The sequence below is a fragment of the Dermacentor silvarum genome, chromosome 1 (assembly GCF_013339745.2).
Source record: "Dermacentor silvarum isolate Dsil-2018 chromosome 1, BIME_Dsil_1.4, whole genome shotgun sequence".
Taxonomy (NCBI): Eukaryota; Metazoa; Arthropoda; class Arachnida; order Ixodida; family Ixodidae; genus Dermacentor; species Dermacentor silvarum.
In genome coordinates this window covers 256989621-257010130 of record NC_051154.1, presented here as the reverse complement: position 1 = coordinate 257010130, position 20510 = coordinate 256989621, and the positions used below count along the sequence as shown (strand labels likewise).

General features: G+C 47.6%; 1 protein-coding gene and 2 long non-coding RNA genes across 6 annotated transcripts in view; 1 reads left to right on the top strand and 2 right to left on the bottom strand.

The window, feature by feature from the left end:
• The window catches only part of LOC119437068 (SH2 domain-containing protein 4A-like), a 79173-nt gene that overhangs the window by 20142 nt on the left and 38521 nt on the right, over positions 1-20510 (bottom strand). The window contains exon 2 of the mRNA XM_037704139.2: positions 357-551. Within this exon, the coding sequence (XP_037560067.1) occupies positions 357-551 (195 nt within the window). The remainder of the gene's footprint in view (positions 1-356; positions 552-20510) is intronic.
• LOC119437069 (uncharacterized) lies at positions 7026-20060 on the bottom strand. 4 transcript variants are annotated; one of them, XR_007464839.1, is made up of 4 exons: positions 18577-20060; positions 17278-17680; positions 9215-9289; positions 7026-8251 (listed from the first exon to the last, which is right to left on the bottom strand). It is a non-coding gene; the product is annotated as an uncharacterized LOC119437069 (long non-coding RNA). The 4 variants fall into 4 exon arrangements; XR_007464840.1 differs by lacking the exons at positions 9215-9289; positions 18577-20060 and adding an exon at positions 14428-14502 and having other exon boundaries at positions 17278-17946; XR_007464838.1 differs by lacking the exon at positions 18577-20060 and having other exon boundaries at positions 17278-17946.
• LOC125942136 (uncharacterized) lies at positions 8216-11066 on the top strand. The gene is made up of 3 exons (XR_007464837.1): positions 8216-8270; positions 9235-9505; positions 10243-11066. It is a non-coding gene; the product is annotated as an uncharacterized LOC125942136 (long non-coding RNA).

Sequence of the window (20510 nt, the reverse complement as noted above, 5' to 3'; positions counted from 1 at the left end):
AAGCTTCGCAGTTTAGGAAAAATTTGTCCTGGTCCGAGATTCAAACCCGGGTAAAACGCCTTTCCGGGGCGGTCGCTCTACCATCCGAAGTTTCCTTTGTAGCTTCGTGCTGCATTCGGGTGGATGACAATTTTTCCCTTTCATCAAAACTCTTAGTGTTAAGGTATTCATGTGCCTGGACACTTTTATGAGCTCTACAGTATTGTAGAGGTGTCACTCAAAGAACTAACATGAATTTCACTCTGTCCCAATACATATATCACTGCACCACTACACAAACGCCATCTACATGTGGCAAGCAGCAGACCTAAACCTAGGCAGCAAAAAAACCTGACAAGTGAAGGAGTGTCACCCACCAGGTTTGCTGCTATTGCTAGCAGTGCCATTCTTCTTATTATTGAGGGCAAGCTCCTTTTCACGCTGCTCCCAGCGCCGTACTTGCTCCTCCCGCATCTTGCAGAAGAGGATGTGCTTCTGCTCATCGTCCAGCTCTGCCAGCAGCTGGGGGTCAATGTACATGTCCCGTAGGATTTGCTGCAGCATTTTGACACCTGCACAAGTCACAAAAAGATAGCATTAAGTGCCAGGCTATTTTAACAAAAGGTGGCCTAAACGCACTTCATAGATTCGACTTCCTGGTGTGTGTGCTTAATTAAGAGTTGATAAGTTATGCCTAGTACACAAGCGCACGTGTTTAGCAGCATTTTCCACGTATGTGTTCTGCAAGTGGGGTTGAGCAGCTAGATTTTGTAGGTTTTATTGCAAGTAGTCTGAACTGCTGCGTCGTTTCTCGACACGTTTTATGTAGTCGTTCTTTTTAAGTTTGTCTGTTCAGAAATCAGACTTTCGTCCTTGTGTAAAGTGAAGTAACTGCTCGCAATCTTTGTCATGAGTGTTGGAATCAAGGACAAAAATAAAAATGACTACCGCTCCTAGCTCTTCTATTCTCAATGCCCCCCCCCCCTTAATAATTTAGACACCCCCCTGGTGAGTGCTAGTTGCCTAATCAAGGTAAAACCAATCCCACACAACATTCATCCAGTACACAATGAGGGTAGGAGACACGCGAAAGCTCAGGCAATCCTCAAACCACAACGTGCCTCAAACAGATTACTCGACAGGGACTACACGCTCTATTCGTAGACGCAGCTAGATACGAGCAGGGAGTCACATTCACCCTATCGGTAGTGGACGCGAAAGGCAATCTGGTTAATGCGGCCTCTGTGCGCACCAATTCTGCCTCAAACAGATTACTCGACAGGGACTACACGCTCTATTCGTAGACGCAGCTAGATACGAGCACGGAGTCACATTCACCCTATCGGTAATCTGGTTAATGCGGCCTCTGTGCGCACCAATTCTGCTCACGAGGCAGAGGAGGCGGCTATCGCCCTGGCCGTACACAGCGCAAATTCTCCCCCCTCTTCGTCTTCTCGGACTCGCGTACGGCCATTAGGTCCTTTTCGGCAGCGTGCGTATCGAAACGATCAAATAGGATTGCGATCAACATGCTCACTAATTTCTGGCAAATCGGTACGGGAGCATATTTCCACATTTCATGGTTCCCGGCCCACCTGGGGGACTCGGTCCAACAGCACGGCTGCAACCCCAACGAACGGGCTCACCGGCTGGCGCGCGATTTCACGACCCACGCAGCCGACAGCAGCCATCCTCGTAACGAGGCTTGCATCCAGAAAGACTCCTTGTGCACCTTTCACGAAGTCGTCTCACACTACCGCTTGGAAAGGAGGTGGTTCCCTCCTCCCCACCCAAAACAAAACAAACCACAAGCTAGCACGCTCACAATGCTACCAACCCGCACGTACCCCACTCCGCAGTCCCCTGGCAGGATAGACCCTGACTTCCCGCAATCGTGCCCCAAATGCAGAGTCGATTCATGCTCTTTCGACCACATGCTCTGGCTGTGCCCAGCCCTAGAAAACTCTACACTTGCCACCAAGGAACGGTGGGAGGAACTCCTCAGAAGCGACAAGAGTCACATACAGCTCCAGGCAGTCTAGAGCGCCCACGACGTAGATTGCAACAGAACTTCACCTCCCCCGCACCAGTTTCTCAGGACCAAATAAAGTTCTTGTCACTGTCACCCCCCCCCCCCCTTAATTTCAATTCCTGGGGAAACCCCTGATGCATCCACGAATGTCTAGCAACAAATACCTTGTAAATGAAGTTGCAAGGCTAGGATACATCCTCAATCAGGTAATCGAGAAATCTGCGGAGTATGATCAACCTCTCCATATGGCTTTCATAGATTATGAAAAGGCATTTGATTCAGTAGAGATACCAGCGGTCATAGAGGCATTGTGTAATCAAGGAGTACAGGAGGCATACGTGAATATCTTAGCAAATATCTACAAAGATTCCACAGCTACCTTAGTTCTCCACAAGAAAAGTAGAAAGTTGCCTATCAGGAAAGGGGACAAAAAGATTGCATTAAGTGCCAGGCTATTTTTAACAAAAGGTGGCCTACACGCACTTAACTTTTATTCCTGGATTTTCAAAATAAAGTGTCAAAGAATGTTTCAAGGATTTACTGGACTGTACTCAGCTGAAATCGACATTATAAGAGTTTGAAAAGAATACCATTCAATGCATGACAACAACATCAGGTGCTGACTAGAGAACCCTCCCCACTCTCATCTTAAGGCTTTGCTCTTTGGCTTTCTTAAGGCTTTGGAGATTTTACATGAAAGATTAATACACACAGAGAGCTTTCCCAGAAACTCGGCACCATGTCCTTCCCATCTAGACATGCCTCCCTAAATGAGGCGACTTCGCGCCCCCCATATTTACTCTTCCCTCTCCAGCATGCTAATTTAAAGAAAGACGTAAACAGATAATTCCATCAACATTATCTGCCTTTAAACTTCCTGTGCGTGAGCTCGGAGCCTCCACAAGCAGCAACAAATTAAGAAGATGATCATGATGCTGCTCGGCTAGAACATACCCACAAAGGGAGAATGATCAGGAATCTGGCAGAAGGAGGACATGCAAGAAAAAAATCCTCTAAGGAGGGAAAAGAAATATACAAAAGAAAAGACACAAAAAGCAAGAATACAAGAAAAATGTGTGATTGGACAAGAAAAAGTGTGATTAGCCGACCCTTCCTTCGGCATTAATTATCCTGGAGTTTGTAGATTACTTTCAATAGTGGTTTAGTGGCTACTGTATTTTGCAGGTGAGCACGAGGCCACAAGTGATCAATTTCAGGGTAGATCTTGTGCCTAACTGAACTGGGAAAACATTCAAGTAACTTTTGTATCTTTTTTCCAACTGTTTTGGTTGCAAGCTATCACTCGTACAGCTAAGGTTGTAAATCTTTCAAACTGTGCTTTTAATTTTATAACGTAAAAATAATGATACCAAAGCACAGTTCTAACAACATACTGAACAAGGCTGGGCAGCCTTTGTTTCCATAACACTGTTCACAGGAGCATTGCTGACCGGAAAACACTGAGCACACAAAACGAAATAAATGAAGCGCGCAGAAAAACGAGAAAGGTTGCGAGTCAAAAGTAAGCCATCTTTTTAAGGGACCACTGACACGACATTTTTTTTCTCTCTTTTTTGCATTAAATTAAGGTGCTCAATCTCGAAAACCTAGAAAAAATACTGGCAAGCACCAGAGCACCCTAAATAAATTACTATAACAGCTTTCCTACAAACCAGTTCTGGTTTCGTTTCCCAATAAGTACATGTGTCATGACGCAGAAAGTGGTCACATGGGAGTAGGACATTACAACATTTTGGCACTTGCTATGGCCCGTTCAGTTGTCTGCTACGCTTCTACTCGTTAAGCACGACCAGGCGTATCAGCACAGCTACATAGTATATTAGAACCTTACTTAATTTGTGGAAAACTTGTGGTTGGCAAACCTTAACATACTCACTGCCATAACAATCAACACATTTTTACTTATGGATTAAGCATGCTTACTTTCTTATATTACACAGAAATTTGTTCGCTTGGCCTATATATTAAATCCTGTGCTTGAGGTGCTTTTACTTCTGCTACAAAAAGGTGCCCTTGTATGTGCCGATATAACACGTCGTGTTTTTTATGGTATCCTTCGCACATGTGCTATTATGTTTGCACTATAACAGCCGCTGTCCTTGCACCATTGCTTCTACTTTGCTGAAAAGTAATGGAAATGGGAGCAGCATCACGCTGCCTTAGAGTGACACTTTCCGCCCAACAAACCTGTTTGTTTGCCAATGTTTGTTTGCTGTTGAAAACCAATAAGCACTGCTAGTATGAATATGCCAGCAAGCTATGGTTCTTTTGCTTTCTTCTCACCTAACAGTGGCTAGCTCATTTCAGTGGCTCTAAATCAAAGTAAAATGACACGGCACTTTCACGGTTTGTTGTATCTCTTGCGAGCCTTTGTAAATCTAAACATTTGCAAATTTCTACTGCTTTACTCAATTCTTGTCTGACCTTTTTTTTTCACGAAAGGAGTTCTTGTTGACAGCTCTCCCATACAAAAGCTCCTCCGACGAGAGCTTCCTCCCATACAAATCAGCTCACTCCGAGATAAGAGAGGCATTGCAACAGTTTCAAATCCGCGCTTTGGAAGTCGTGCAAACTTCTTTTAGGGGTTTTACGTGCCAAAACCAGTTCCGATTACGAGGCACGCCGTAGTGGAAGGCTCCGGAATAATTTTGACCACCTGGGGTTCTTTAATGTGTGCTACAACACAAGCACACGGGCGTTTTTGCATTTCGCCTCCATCAAAATGCGGCCGCCGCGGCCGGGATTCGATATCGCGTTCTCGTGCTCAGCAGCGCAACGCCTTAGCTGACTGGGCCACCACGGCGGGTACACAATGTGCAAACTAGTTTTGATTTACAATTGGGAAGGCTTGTTTCAGCCGGCTTCCCTGAGTTGGTCGTCATGTCAGTATCAGAAACGCTCCTAAAAAAATGAAGCGCTGTTCTTGCAAGAATGCCGCTGAAACCCTGGTGGGCACTCGGAGGCCGGAAGTGGTTCCGAACATGCATAAGGTCACACATTAATTAATTATGGGGTTTTACGTGCCAAAACCAGTTCTGATTATGAGGCACGCCGTAGTGGAGGACTCCGGAAATTTGGACCACCTGGGGTTCCTTAACGTGCACCTAAATCTAAGTTGACTGGTGTTTTCGCATTTCGCCCCCATCGAAATGCGGCCGCACATTGCCTGGAAATAGTGGCTGCTCGATTTAACTCGGCATGGTTTTTTCCACCCCCAAGAGCTTGCTCAGCTGAGCCGTTGCATCTTATGTGCAGACAAAAATGAGGGCTGTAAAAAGAACCATGAAAAGCGCCCTGTTAAGTGTGCCAACGTCGTGTACGAGATTCCCCTATCCTGCGGAATGTTTACATCGGTCAGACGCCGGGGCGATGCATCAACGACTGACTCGGGGAGCATGCAAGAAATGTAGCTACTAAGAATACACATCTTGCTGACCAGTGTGGTAGCTGTCCCACTTGTGAACCACTTTTCCATAGGGTGAAAATCTTAGGCACGAGTAAGCAGAAAACCGCTCGTAAAACATTAGAGGCTTTTTATCAGGAAAGCGGGACAGGGGTGTGTAAGCGATACATTGATTGCTCTGTACAATGCAAAAATTAAATTCCTTTTGCACCTTCCTTAAAGCACTTCCTGTTTGACTGTTTCCATATTCCTTGTAACGGTGCACCTGCGCAGCTTGTGGATATATATGCCTGTAGGTCTGGCTTCAATAAATCAGTTGTTAGTTTGCGCCCGTGTTCCATCTTCCTTTCTGTTGTGCCGTTCCATTGCGCGCTATTTCAAGATGGTTCTCATGTCAAAATACCAACTAGCCCGACATTCAACTCCTTTAAAGTGTTCCATATGGCGTTCCAGGCATTAAAGCGGCGGGAACACAGAACTGTGTTCCCGCCACTTGGCTGTCAGGAACTTTCTAAACATAAGAAAGAATGGTGACGATGGTGTGGCATAATCTGAGACTGTAGAGTCACACCTATCCCACTGAAACTAAAACTTGGCGCGCTGTGCTTCGAAGCTACCGCTACAGGCGTTCGACGACTCGTGGCATAACGGGAGCTTATTCAGGAAACTGCATATAAATGCCATCCCCCATAGTGTTGCAGCATATTCTACCTGGAAGTGACCAATAAATGGCAGGAACGCTACTGCTATTTAGCCCCTCTATATTACTCTCGTCCGCTGCGTAGACGCGGTGAAGGGGCTTTAGTTACAGTTACAAAGCCCTGTAAATCCCATGCCGCCACTGATTATTTTTTTTATTCATCTTAGCAATTATAAATTACAAACAACTTTCCCAACAAATAGCCAAAGGCTAGTGAAAGGTCTCACAAAAAAGTATAATAGAGGCAATATAAAACATGACAATGAGTGAAACTGAAGAAAATGATTGGTGTGCCATTTGCTGAACGGCAACAGGTAATAATAGAAAAAAATAGGTATGGCCAAGGTGTTTTTTTTTTTTTTTTGCAAACAAGGCATACAAAAAACATCAATGTCACAGTAAAGTTTCGTACATGTGTGAAAAGAAAGGCATGGAATGCTGTGCCATGCAGTGTACAAGGAAACGAACTAAGTAAAAACTGAAACTAAACTGAACTGCAACAGGTAATAACAGAAAATAACAGGTATGGCAGAAAGGTTTTTTTTCCCCTTTCCTTTTTTTTTTAATACAAACAAGGCATACAAAATTACCAATGTCACAGTAATGTTCCTTTCACGTACAAAAATAAAAACATGGGATGCTTGTCATACAGTGTACAAAGGAAACAAACTAAATAAAAAGTCCACAAAGACGTCTGGATTCAAAATGGTACAAGAAAGCAGAACATCACTTGGCGTTATGAGCAAATTGACATCGGGGACATTGTATGAGGGGAAACAGAATATGTAAGTTTGTAATTTATAATGTCTGAATGACGAAAAAGAAAGTCATGTAAAGGAATTTAACTGCAGATAATGTTCTGTAAGTTCCTTGGAAAAGTTTTGAGACCATATTTTTACACCAAGAAATTCTAGTACAGTTTGACCATAAATATTGCTACTAGGAGGAAGATCAAAGTTGCCTAATGTAACATTTCTAGTGGGGTGGGCTGATGTGTGAAGCAGAGCAGCCGGAAAGGGATGGCTAAACATTACGACGTTACATACACACTCTGCAATCCGTAAGTCGCGTAGCTGATCACACGGTAAAATTCTGATCTGAAAAAACAAATGTTTGCTTCAAGCGGTGAAGGTACACTGTGTCATTATTCTAACTGCGCGTTTTAAAAATATTTTTATCGGATCAATATAAATTTTATAAGTGCATCGCCAGTATACAATACAGTGTAATAAGTAGATGTAAATTAAGGCAAAGTACACCAATGCGCAATATATTGATTTCAAAATGTTCCGTGTTTGTACCAATGCATAACATCCACATGCTATTTTGGTGCAAACAGCCCTGATCTCGTGCCAGTGCATATTCCTATCAAAAACTACTCAAAGGTATCTTTATGAATTAGTTGGCTCCAGAAGGCAGTTATTAATAGTTCCACTGTGGCTATACAGATTTTTTATTTTTTTTTTTGAGAATGGAACACAACATAATTTGTTTTTCTAGTATCGACAATGAGCTTGTTAGTCGAAAACCATCTGCCAATTCTGTCTAGCTCAGCGTATACTTTGCCTCCAATTCTGTAAGATTTTTGGCTGTTAATACAATGTATGTATCATCAGCATACATAATTGAACATAATTGAACATCGCTATTGGAAATGACAAATAAAACGCACTAGAATTTACAGCTCCAGTGATATTGTGAACAAACAATAGGAAGAACTCGGAAGCAATATTCTTGTAACTTGTTTAGGAAGTAACTAAATTATGTTATGCGGTCCCGTACAAAAGGTTGGGGCCAGAGACCTAATTTTCTTAACTTTTGAGTGGTTGCCCGGATGCTCTCGTTTGAGTGCCTGATAACAGCCGTCTTTTGGCTAAGGTCTATTGAAGGTTGCCGACAACAAGAGCTAAAATCATTTCATGCTTAATAAAGGCCCTAATACAGATCCTTGCGGAACTCCTGTTACTAGTGGCTCTTTCAATGACATGAACTCGCCCCTTATTACAGTTTGTTCGCGTGCCTCCATCTAGCTTAAGAATAGATCAAAAGCCTTAACACGAACACCATGTCGTGGTAAGGCTCGCTCAGATGATCAGAGGCCAGAAGTCTGCTAAACCTAGACCCTTATTATGAAAGTCATTATTGGCGGCCTTCAGGTCTATACAATGCTGGGTCCGGCGAAACCAACACCTATTCAAGCGCACACGGTCGAGCCCTCCGCCTACCCCCACAAGTGACGACCAGGCTATGAGCTATGAGACCACAGCAAAGAAGCTTTGGCACTACATCCACTAGGCCAGTGCAGAATTCATACAACTGGTCTCGGAAAGAAAGGCTCAACCACTAGCCAGTCTTCAGACATAGTAGCAAGTCAGCATGACAGAACAGACAATTCCTTTGCCAGTTAGCAGCCCCGAACAATGTACTAGACCACCCCAATGTTCCAAACGACTGCTACGCATTCTGCCAGCAGCAGCCCGAGTCCAAGTAAGGGTCGTGAGGACTGGGGCAAACGTAGCAAGCCCAGGGCTGTAACTTCTGTTGTGGCACGGCAGTAGTCAGACTACTTGACACTGGCATCAGTTGACGTGAAGTCAACTGATGCCATATGTCCGTATCACTGGACATATACCAATGACGAACCACACACGTCCCCCCCTTGCAGTATCAGTTGACGTAGCAGCTGGCAGAAGCTGGACAACAGCTGGTCCAAAAGCACATACAAGCCATCAACTAGCAGTGCAGGTGACTTCTGGGAGATTGGTGCAGGAGACACTGGGAAGCAGTTCTGGGCGTCATTGCAGACCACAACTGCTGCCAGTGAGGCTAGCAGAGCAGTTTGGTGGGGGGCCAACTTAAAATTTTGACAGGGGGCCAACTTAAAATTTTGACAGGGGGCCAACTTAAAATTTTGACAGGGGGCCAACTTAAAATTTTGACAGGGGGCCAACTTAAAATTTTGACAGGGGCCATCTTAAAATTTTGACAGGGGCCATCTTAAAATTTTGACAGGGGGCCATCTTAAAATTTTGACAGGGGGCCAACTTAAAATTTTGACAGGGGGCCAATTCTGCCAAACCTAGACCCTTCTTACGAAAGTCATTATCGGCGGCCTTCAGGTCAATACAATGCTGGGTACCGGCCAAACCAACATCTTTCCAAGCGCACACAGTCGAGCCATCCGCCTACCCCCACAAGCGACAACCAGGCTATCAGCTTTGGCACTACATCCACTAGGACAGTGCAGAATTCATACAACTGGTCTCGGAAAGGCTCAACCACCAGCCACTGCCCTTGCAAGTCAGCATGACAGACCACACAATTCCTTTGCAAGTCAGCAGCCTCGATCAATGTACTAGACTACTCCAAGGTTTCAAACAGCTGCTAAGCATTCTGCCAGCAGCAGCCAGAGTCCAAGTAAGGGTCGCGAAGACTGGTGCAAACGGAGCGAGCCCAGGGCTGTAACTTCTGTTGTGGCACGGCAGTCGTCAGACTACTTGACACTGGCATCGGTTGACGTGAAGTGAACTGATGCCATATGTCCGTATCACTGGACATATGCCAATGACAAACCACACACGTACCCCCCTTGCAGTATCAGTTGACGTAGCAGCTGGAGGGAGCTGGACAACAGCTGGTCCAAAAGCACATACAAGCCATCAACTAGCAGTGCAGCTGACATCTGGGAAATTGGTGCAGGAGACACTGGGAAGCAGTTCTGGGCATCATTGCAGACCACAACTGCTGCCAGTGAGGCTAGCAGAGCAGTTTGGTGGGGGCGAACTTAAAATTTTGACGGGGGGGGGGGCACCAACTTAAAATTTTAAAGGCGGGGGGGGGGGGGGGGGGGCAAATTAAAATTTTGACAGGGGGCCAATTCTGCCCAACCTAGACCCTTCTTACGACAGTCATTATCGGCGGCCTTCAGATCAATACAGTGCAGGGTACCGGCCAAACCAACACATTTTCAAGTGCACACGGTCGAGCCCTCCACCTACCCCCACAAGTGACGACCAGGCTATCAGCTTTGACGACGCTGTGAGCTATTAGACCTATGAGACAATTCCTTTGCAAGATGCCCCCATCAATGTCGTAGACTACTCCAAGGTTCCAAACAGCTGCTACGCATTCTGCCAGCAGCAGCCAGAGTCCAAGTAAGGGTCGCGAGGACTGGTGCAAACGGAGCGAGCCCAGGGCTGTAACTTCTGTTGTGCCACGGCAGTCGTCAGACTACTAGACACTGGCATCGGTTGACGTGAAGTCAACTGATGCCATATGTCCGTATCACTGGACATATGCCAATGACAAACCACACATGTCCCCCCCTTGCAGTATCAGTTGACGTAGCAGCTGGCAAGAGCTGGACAACAGCTGGTCCAAAAGCACATACAAGCCATCGACTAGCAGTGCAGCTGACTTCTGGGAAATTGGTGCAGGAGACACTGGGAAGCAGTTCTGGGCGTCATTGCAGACCACAACTGCTGCCAGTGAGGCTAGCAGAGCAGTTTGGTGGGGGGCGAACTTAAAATTTTGACGTGGGGCCAACTTAAAATTTTGACGGGGGGCCAACTTAAAATTTTGACGGGGGGCCAACTTAAAATTTTGACGGGGGGCCAACTTAAAATTTTGACGGGGGGCCAACTTAAAATTTCGACGGGGGGCCAACTTAAAATTTCGACGGGGGGCCAACTTAAAATTTTGACGGGGGGCCAACTTAAAATTTCGACGGGGGGCCAACTTAAAATTTTGACGGGGGGCCAACTTAAAATTTTGACGGGGGGCCAACTTAAAATTTTGACGGGGGGCCAACTTAAAATTTGGACGTGGGGCCAACTTAAAATTTCTACGGGGGCTAATTCTGCCAAACCTAGACCTTACGAAAGTCATTATCGGCAGCCTTCAGTTCAATACAATGCTGGGTACCAGCCAAACCAACACCTATCCAAGCACACACGGTAGAGCCCTCCGCCTACCCCCACAAGCGACGACCAGGCTATGAGCTATGAGACCACAGCAAAGAAGCTTTGGCACTACATCCACTAGGCCAGTGCAGAATTCAGTACAAGTGGTCTCGGAAAGGCTCAACCACCTGCCAGTCTTCAGACATAGTAGCCAATGACCATACAACACACACGCCCCTTGCAAGTCAGCATGACAGAACAGACAATTCCATTTGCAAGTCAGCAGCCCCGATCAATTTACTAGACCACCCCAAGGTTCCAAACTGCTGCTACGCATTCTGCCAGCAGCAGCCCGAGTCCAAGTAAGGGTCGTGAGGACTGGGGCAAACGGAGCGAGCCCAGGGCTGCAACTTCTGTTGTGGCACGGCAGTCGTCAGACTACTTGACACTGGCATCGGTTGACGTGAAGTCAACTGATGCCATAGTGTCCGTATCACTGGACATATGCCAATGACAACCACACACTACCCCCCCTTGCAGTATCAGTTGACGTAGCAGCTGGCAGGAGCTGGACAACAGCTGGTCCAAAAGCACATACAAGCCATCAACTAGCAGTGCAGCTGACTTCTGGGAAATTGGTGCAGGAGACACTGGGAAGCAGTTCTGGCCGTCATTGCAGACCACAACTGCTGCCAGTGAGGCTAGCAGAGCAGTTTGGTGGGGGCGAACTTAAAATTTTGAAGTGGGGGCCAACTTAAAATTTTGAAGGGGGGCCAACTTAAAATTTTGAGGGGGGCCAACTTAAAATTTTGACAGGGGGCCAACTTAAAATTTTGACAGGGGGCCAACTTAAAAATTTTGACAGGGGGCCAACTTAAATTTTGACAGGGGGCCAACAAACGGAGCGAGCCCAGGGCTGTAACTTCTGTTGTGCCACGGCAGTCAGACTACTTGACACTGGCATCGGTTGACGTGAAGTCAACTGATGCCATATGTCCGTATCACTGGACATATGCCAATGACAAACCACACACACCCCCCCTTGCAGTATCAGTTGACGTAGCAGCTGGCAGGAGCTGGACAACAGCTGGTCCAAAAGCACATACAAGCCATCAACTAGCAGTGCAGCTGACTTCTGGGAAATTGGTGCAGGAGACACTGGGAAGCAGTTCTGGGCGTCATTGCAGACCACAACTGCTGCCAGTGAGGCTAGCAGAGCAGTTTGGTGGGGGGCGAACTTAAAATTTTGACGGGGGGCCAACTTAAAATTTTGACGGGGGGCCAACTTAAAATTTTGACGGGGGGCCAACTTAAAATTTTGAAGGGGGGCCAACTTAAAATTTTGAAGGGGGGCCAACTTAAAATTTTGAAGGGGGGCCAACTTAAAATTTTGAAGGGGGGCCAACTTAAAATTTTGAAGGGGGGCCAACTTAAAATTTTGAAGGGGGGCCAACTTAAAATTTTGAAGGGGGGCCAACTTAAAATTTTGAAGGGGGGCCAACTTAAAATTTTGAAGGGGGGCCAACTTAAAATTTTGAAAGGGGGCCAACTTAAAATTTTGAAGGGGGGGGCCAACATAAAATTTTGACGGGGGGCCAACATAAAATTTTGACGGGGGGCCAACTTAAAATTTCTACGGGGGCTAATTCTGCCAAACCTAGACCTTACGAAAGTCATTATCGGCGGCCTTCAGTTCAATACAATGCTGGGTACCAGCCAAACCAACACCTATCCAAGCGCACACGGTAGAGCCCTCTCTCTGCCTACCCCCACAAGCGACGACCAGGCTATGAGCTATGAGACCACAGCAAAGAAGCTTTGGCACTACATCCACTAGGCCAGTGCAGAATTCATACAAGTGGTCTCGAAAAGGCTCAACCACCTGCCAGTCTTCAGACATAGTAGCCAATGACCATACAACACACACGCCCCTTGCAAGTCAGCATGACAGACCAGAGAATTCCTTTGCAAGCGGCCCCCATCAATGTAGTAGACTACTCCAAGGTTACAAACAGCTGCTACGCATTCTGCCAGCAGCAGCCAGAGTTGAAGTAAGGGTCGCGAGGACTGGTGCAAACGGAGCGAGCCCAGGGCTGTAACTTCTGTTGTGCCACGGCAGTCGTCAGACTACTTGACACTGGCATCGGTTGACGTGAAGTCAACTGATGCCATATGTCCGTATCACTGGACATATGCCAATGACAAACCACACATGTCCCCCCCTTGCAGTATCAGTTGACGTAGCAGCTGGCAAGAGCTGGACAACAGCTGGTCCAAAAGCACATACAAGCCATCGACTAGCAGTGCAGCTGACTTCTGGGAAATTGGTGCAGGAGACACTGGGAAGCAGTTCTGGGCGTCATTGCAGACCACAACTGCTGCCAGTGAGGCTAGCAGAGCAGTTTGGTGGGGGGCGAACTTAAAATTTTGACGTGGGGCCAACTTAAAATTTTGACGGGGGGCCAACTTAAAATTTTGACAGGGGGCCAACTTAAAATTTTGACAGGGGGCCAACTTAAAATTTTGACAGGGGGCCAACTTAAAACTTTGACAGAGGGCCAACTTAAAATTTTGACAGGGGGCCAACTTAAAATTTTGACAGGGGGCCAACTTAAAATTTTGACAGGGGGCCAACTTAAAATTTTGACAGGGGGCCAACTTAAAATTTTGACAGGGGGCCAACTTAAAATTTTGACAGGGGGCCAACTTAAAATTTTGACAGGGGGCCAACTTAAAATTTTGACAGGGGGCCAACTTAAAATTTTGACAGGGGGCCAACTTAAAATTTTGACAGGGGGCCAACTTAAAATTTTGACAGGGGGCCAACTTAAAATTTTGACAGGGGGCCAACTTAAAATTTTGACAGGGGGCCAACTTAAAATTTTGACAGGGGGCCAACTTAAAATTTTGACAGGGGGCCAACTTAAAATTTTGACAGGGGGCCAACTTAAAATTTTGACAGGGGAAATCTTAAAATTTTGACAGGGGGACATCTTAAAATTTTGACAGGGGGACATCTTAAAATTTTGACAGGGGGACATCTTAAAATTTTGACAGGGGGACATCTTAAAATTTTGACAGGGGGCCATCTTAAAATTTTGACAGGGGGCCATCTTAAAATTTTGACAGGGGGCCATCTTAAAATTTTGACAGGGGGCCATCTTAAAATTTTGACAGGGGGCCATCTTAAAATTTTGACAGGGGGGCCATCTTAAAATTTTGACAGGGGGGCCATCTTAAAATTTTGACAGGGGGGCCATCTTAAAATTTTGACAGGGGGCCATCTTAAAATTTTGACAGGAGGCCATCTTAAAATTTTGACAGGGGGCCATCTTAAAATTTTGACAGGGGGCCAACTTAAAATTTTGACAGGGGGCCAATTCTGCCAAACCTAGACCCTTCTTACGAAAGTCATTATCGGCGGCCTTCAGGTCAATACAATGCTGGGTACCGGCCAAACCAACATCTTTCCAAGCGCACACAGTCGAGCCATCCGCCTACCCCCACAAGCGACAACCAGGCTATCAGCTTTGACCACGCTGTGTGCTATGAGACCACAGCAAAGAAGATTTGGCACTACATCCACTAGGACAGTGCAGAATTCATACAACTGGTCTCGGAAAGGCTCAACCACCAGCCACTGCCCTTGCAAGTCAGCATGACAGACCACACAATTCCTTTGCAAGTCAGCAGCCTCGATCAATGTACCAGACTACTCCAAGGTTCCAAACAGCTGCTAAGCATTCTGCCAGCAGCAGCCAGAGTCCAAGTAAGGGTCGCGAAGACTGGTGCAAACGGAGCGAGCCCAGGGCTGTAACTTCTGTTGTGGCACGGCAGTCGTCAGACTACTTGACACTGGCATCGGTTGACGTGAAGTCAACTGATGCCATATGTCCGTATCACTGGACATATGCCAATGACAAACCACACACGTACCCCCCTTGCAGTATCAGTTGACGTAGCAGCTGGAGGGAGCTGGACAACAGCTGGTCCAAAAGCACATACAAGCCATCAACTAGCAGTGCAGCTGACTTCTGGGAAATTGGTGCAGGAGACACTGGGAAGCAGTTCTGGGCATCATTGCAGACCACAACTGCTGCCAGTGAGGCTAGCAGAGCAGTTTGGTGGGGGCGAACTTAAAATTGTGACGGGGGGGGGGGGGGGGGGGACCAACTTAAAATTTTAAAGGCGGGGGGGGGGGGGGGCAACTTAAAATTTTGACAGGGGGCCAATTCTGCCAAACCTAGACCCTTCTTACGACAGTCATTATCGGCGGCCTTCAGATCAATACAGTGCAGGGTACCGGCCAAACCAACACATTTTCAAGTCCACACGGTCGAGCCCTCCACCTACCCCCACAAGTGACGACCAGGCTATCAGCTTTGACGACGCTGTGAGCTATTAGACCTATGAGACAATTCCTTTGCAAGATGCCCCCATCAATGTCGTAGACTACTCCAAGGTTCCAAACAGCTGCTACGCATTCTGCCAGCAGCAGCCAGAGTCCAAGTAAGGGTCGCGAGGACTGGTGCAAACGGAGCGAGCCCAGGGCTGTAACTTCTGTTGTGCCACGGCAGTCGTCAGACTACTTGACACTGGCATCGGTTGACGTGAAGTCAACTGATGCCATATGTCCGTATCACTGGACATATGCCAATGACAAACCACACACGTCCCCCCCTTGCAGTATCAGTTGACAAAGCAGCTGGCAAGAGCTGGACAACAGCTGGTCCAAAAGCACATACAAGCCATAAACTAGCAGTGCAGCTGACTTCTGGGAAATTGGTGCAGGAGACACTGGGAAGCAGTTCTGGGCGTCATTGCAGACCACAACTGCTGCCAGTGAGGCTAGCAGAGCAGTTTGGTGGGGGGCGAACTTAAAATTTTGACGGGGGGCCAACTTAAAATTTTGACGGGGGGCCAACTTAAAATTTTGAAGGGGGGCCAACTTAAAATTTTGAAGGGGGCCAACTTAAAATTTTGAAGGGGGGCCAACTTAAAATTTTGAAGGGGGGCCAACTTAAAATTTTGAAGGGGGGCCAACTTAAAATTTTGAAGGGGGGCCAACTTAAAATTTTGCAGGGGGGCCAACTTAAAATTTTGCAGGGGGGCCAACTTAAAATTTTGAAGGGGGGCCAACTTAAAATTTTGAAGGGGGGCCAACTTAAAATTTTGAAGGGGGGCCAACTTAAAATTTTGAAGGGGGGCCAACTTAAAATTTGGACGTGGGGCCAACTTAAAATTTTGAGAGGGGGCCAACTTAAAATTTTGACAGGGGGCCAACTTAAAATTTTGACAGGGGGCCAACTTAAAATTTTGCAAGGGGGCCAACTTAAAATTTTGCAAGGGGGCCAACTTAAAATTTTGCAAGGGGGCCAACTTAAAATTTTGACAGGGGGCCAATTCTGCCAAACCTAGACCCTTCTTACGAAAGTCATTATCGGCGGCCTTCAGATCAATACAATGCAGGGTACCGGCCAAACCAACACCTTTCCAAGTGCACACGGTCGAGCCCTCCACCTACCCCCACAAGCGACGACCAGGCTATCAGCTTTGACCACGCTGTGAGCTATGAGACCTATGAGACAATTCCTTTGCAAGCAGCCCCGATCAATGTACTGGACTACTCCAAGGTTCCAATCGGCTGCTACGCATTCTGCCAGCAGCAGCCAGAGTCCAAGGGTCGTGAGGACTGGGGCAAACGGAGCGAGCCCAGGGCTGGAACTTCTGTTGTGGCACGGCAGTCAGACTACTTCACACTGGCATCGGTTGACGTGAAGTCAACTGATGCCATATGTCCGTATCACTGGACATATGCCAATGACGAACCACACACACCCCCCCCCTTGCAGTATCAGTTGACGTAGCAGCTGGCAGGAGCTGGACAACAGCTGGTCCAAAAGCACATACAAGCCATCAACTAGCAGTGCAGCTGACTTCTGGGAAATTGGTGCAGGAGACACTAGCAAGCAGTTCTTGGCATCATTGCAGACCACAACTGCTGCCAGTGAGGCTAGCAGAGCAGTTTGGCGGGGCCAACTTAAAATTTGGACGGGGGGCCAACTTAAAATTTGGACGGGGGGGCCAACTTAAAATTTGGACGGGGGGGCCAACTTAAAATTTGGACGTGGGGCCAACTTAAAATTTCTACGGGGGCTAATTCTGCCAAACCTAGACCTTAAAAAGTCATTATCGGCGGCCTTCAGTTCAATACAATGCTGGGTACCAGCCAAACCAACACCTATCCAAGCGCACACGGTAGAGCCCTCCGCCTACCCCCACAAGCGACGACCAGGCTATGAGCTATGAGACCACAGCAAAGAAGCTTTGGCACTACATCCACTAGGCCAGTGCAGAATTCATACAAGTGGTCTCGGAAAGGCTCAACCACCTGCCAGTCTTCAGACATAGTAGCCAATGACCATACAACACACACGCCCCTTGCAAGTCAGCATGACAGAACAGACAATTCCTTTGCAAGTCAGCAGCCCCGATCAATTTACTAGACCACCCCAAGGTTCCAAACTGCTGCTACGCATCCTGCCAGCAGCAGCCCGAGTCCAAGTAAGGGTCGTGAGGACTGGGGCAAACGGAGCAAGCCCAGGGCTGTAACTTCTGTTGTGGCACGGCAGTCGTCAGACTACCTGACACTGGCATCGGTTGACGTGAAGTCAACTGATGCCATATGTCCGTATCACTGGACATATGCCAATGACGAACCACACACACCCCCCCTTGCAGTATCAGTTGACGTAGCAGCTGGCAGGAGCTGGACAACAGCTGGTCCAAAAGCACATACAAGCCATCAACTAGCAGTGCAGCTGACTTCTGGGAAATTGGTGCAGGAGACACTAGCAAGCAGTTCTTGGCATCATTGCAGACCACAACTGCTGCCAGTGAGGCTAGCAGAGCAGTTTGGCGGGGCCAACTTAAAATTTTGACGGGGGGCCAACTTGACGGGGGTTATCTTAAAATTTTGACGGGGAGCAAACTTAAAATTTTGACAGGGAGCCAACTTAAAATTTTGACAGGAGGCCAATTCATCCAAACCTACACCCTTCTTATGAAAGTCATTATCGGTGGCCTTCAGGTCAATACAATGCTGGGTACCGGCCAAACCATCTTTCCAAGCGCACACAGTCGAGCCAGCCTACCCCCTCAAGCGACGACCAGGCTATCAGCTTTGACCACGCTGTGAGCTATGAGACCACAGCAAAGAAGCTTTGCCACTACATCCACTAGGACAGTGCAGAATTCATACAACTGGCCTCGGAAAGGCTCACCCACTAGCCAGTCTTCACACATAACAGCCAATGAGAGAACAATAAACACTGCCCTTGCAAGTCAGCATGAGAGACCAGACAATTCCTTTGCAATTCAGCAGCCCCAATCAATGTACTAGACTACTCCAAGGTTCCAAACAGCTGCCACCCATTCTGCCAGCAGCAGCCAGAGTCCAAGTAAGGGTCACGTGGATTGGTGCAAACGGAGCGAGCCCAGGGTTGTAACTTCTGTTGTGGCACGGCAGTCGTCAGACTACTTGACACTGGCATCGGTTGACGTATCACTGGACATATGCCAATGACGAACCACACACACACCCCTTGCAGTATCACTTGACATATAAGTTGACGTAGCAGCTGGCAGGAGCTGGACAACAGCTGGTCCTAAAGCACATGCAATCTGTCGACTAGGAGTGCAGCTGAGTTCTGGGAAATTGGTGCAGGAGACACTGGCAAGCTGTCCTGGGTGTCATTGCAGACCACAACTGCTGCCAGTGAGGCTAGCAGAGCAGGAAGTGAGACAACTCCGAGTGGTAAGGCCCCATCTTCATCTGTGCAGAACCAGCTGAAGCAGTGGTCTCTTGAACCTCCTGCCACCAAGGCATTAACACTCCCATCCTTGCAACTTGTACAAATGTTGAGTACTCCATCGGTCGTCACCACTAGTGCCCTCAGCTTCTGGGCCCCTGAGCCAGCCACGACCAGCTCAGCTGTATAGGAGGGCGAAGGGATCCCAGTGAGGGGCAAGCACTTCACTGTGGACGACCGGATTCCTCGTTGGCGTTGCCTATTTCTTCCTCGCCCGTAGTGCGCTCTCCTCCTCCTCTACCCTCCACTCTACCGAGGCAGGCGAGGTCGGGAGGCGTCGTCTTTGAGTCTCATCGGCGTTCCAAAATGAACGGTAGGCAGGGTCCCGTGCGACACAGACTTGATCTCCCTTCGGCGTCGTTGTCTTTCGGTGTCGTTGGCGTTGTTGGCATTGCATAATAGAATGTGCCAATACGCGTTGAAACATATATATTAGGCACTCTGTTGCACTACCTGGACACCTGGACGATGTGTCTATGCCACAAACGCACGGATGCAAAAAACGTACCTCTCGTACGTTTCATTCTTTAACGGGGAGCAGTGTTCCTCAAATTTCCCCAACACATCAGCATATGAAGGCCCCTCTTCGAAACGGAAGGTGTAGTAAACTTCGACGGCTTGCTCACCGGTGACGTGACGCAGCAGGGCAACCTGTTATCAGTGCGCTCGGTCGATGGTTCAGTCGCTATCATAAATATCTCGAGTCGCTGCTTGAAACACCTCCAGTTTTCTGCCGTGTTGCCGGCGAAATGCAACGGGTCGGAAGCCTTCAGTCTATCCATGTTTAGCGAAAGATACACTGCCTCCCCGGGACTCGGGACGAAGAAAATTTTAGGCCTAGCTGATCCCACATTTGACACCCCGGCACCACGTATTGCGCTGCGTCAGACATGTATCGTAGACGAACAAAGACTGGTTTATTCATAATAGTGTCAGAGATACACACATGTGGCGCTGGCATCACGGACCCTGGTAATGGAGACGTACAGAAGCAAAGTTCCCAGTAATGGTTCAAAAAGGGTGTTAATTGGAATTATTGTATGTTTCTCAAAAATAAAGGTAGGACATTAGGCAAAATAATAACAAGGGCTTGGTGGCGCAACCCACAACCCATTTCCAAGGGGACGCTCATAAAATCCATCCATCCATCCATCCATCCTGGTTGCCAACGCATGTTTACTTAAACCGCTAATAGGGAGTTTTAGTATAGCGGAAAACGCTTACGTTAAGGCCGGAATACATGGAGCGAATAACCGGCGTCCGAGCGAAGAACTTCGTCGGGCGGCGAACGTCCGACGGCCGGCGTCAAGAAATTTTCCGTCCGCAGCCGATCTGCCTGTCCAAACATTTTCGTCGGGCGAACGCCGCCGCCGGAAGCGTCTAGCGCGCAGCGGTGGACGACAGCCAATCAGGAGGCACTAGTTCCGGTCGCAATGCATGCTGGTGTTTCGCGCGCGCGCGCCTTTTCGCGTCGTCTGCAATCGCGTTGGTGTTGCCGTGTCTGCATGTCTCTGCACCGATTGAGTAGTTCCTAGTATGATCTCTCAGGAATCGCGTTGTATTTGTACATCCCATATCCGCTGATCTGCGAGGAAACAGACAA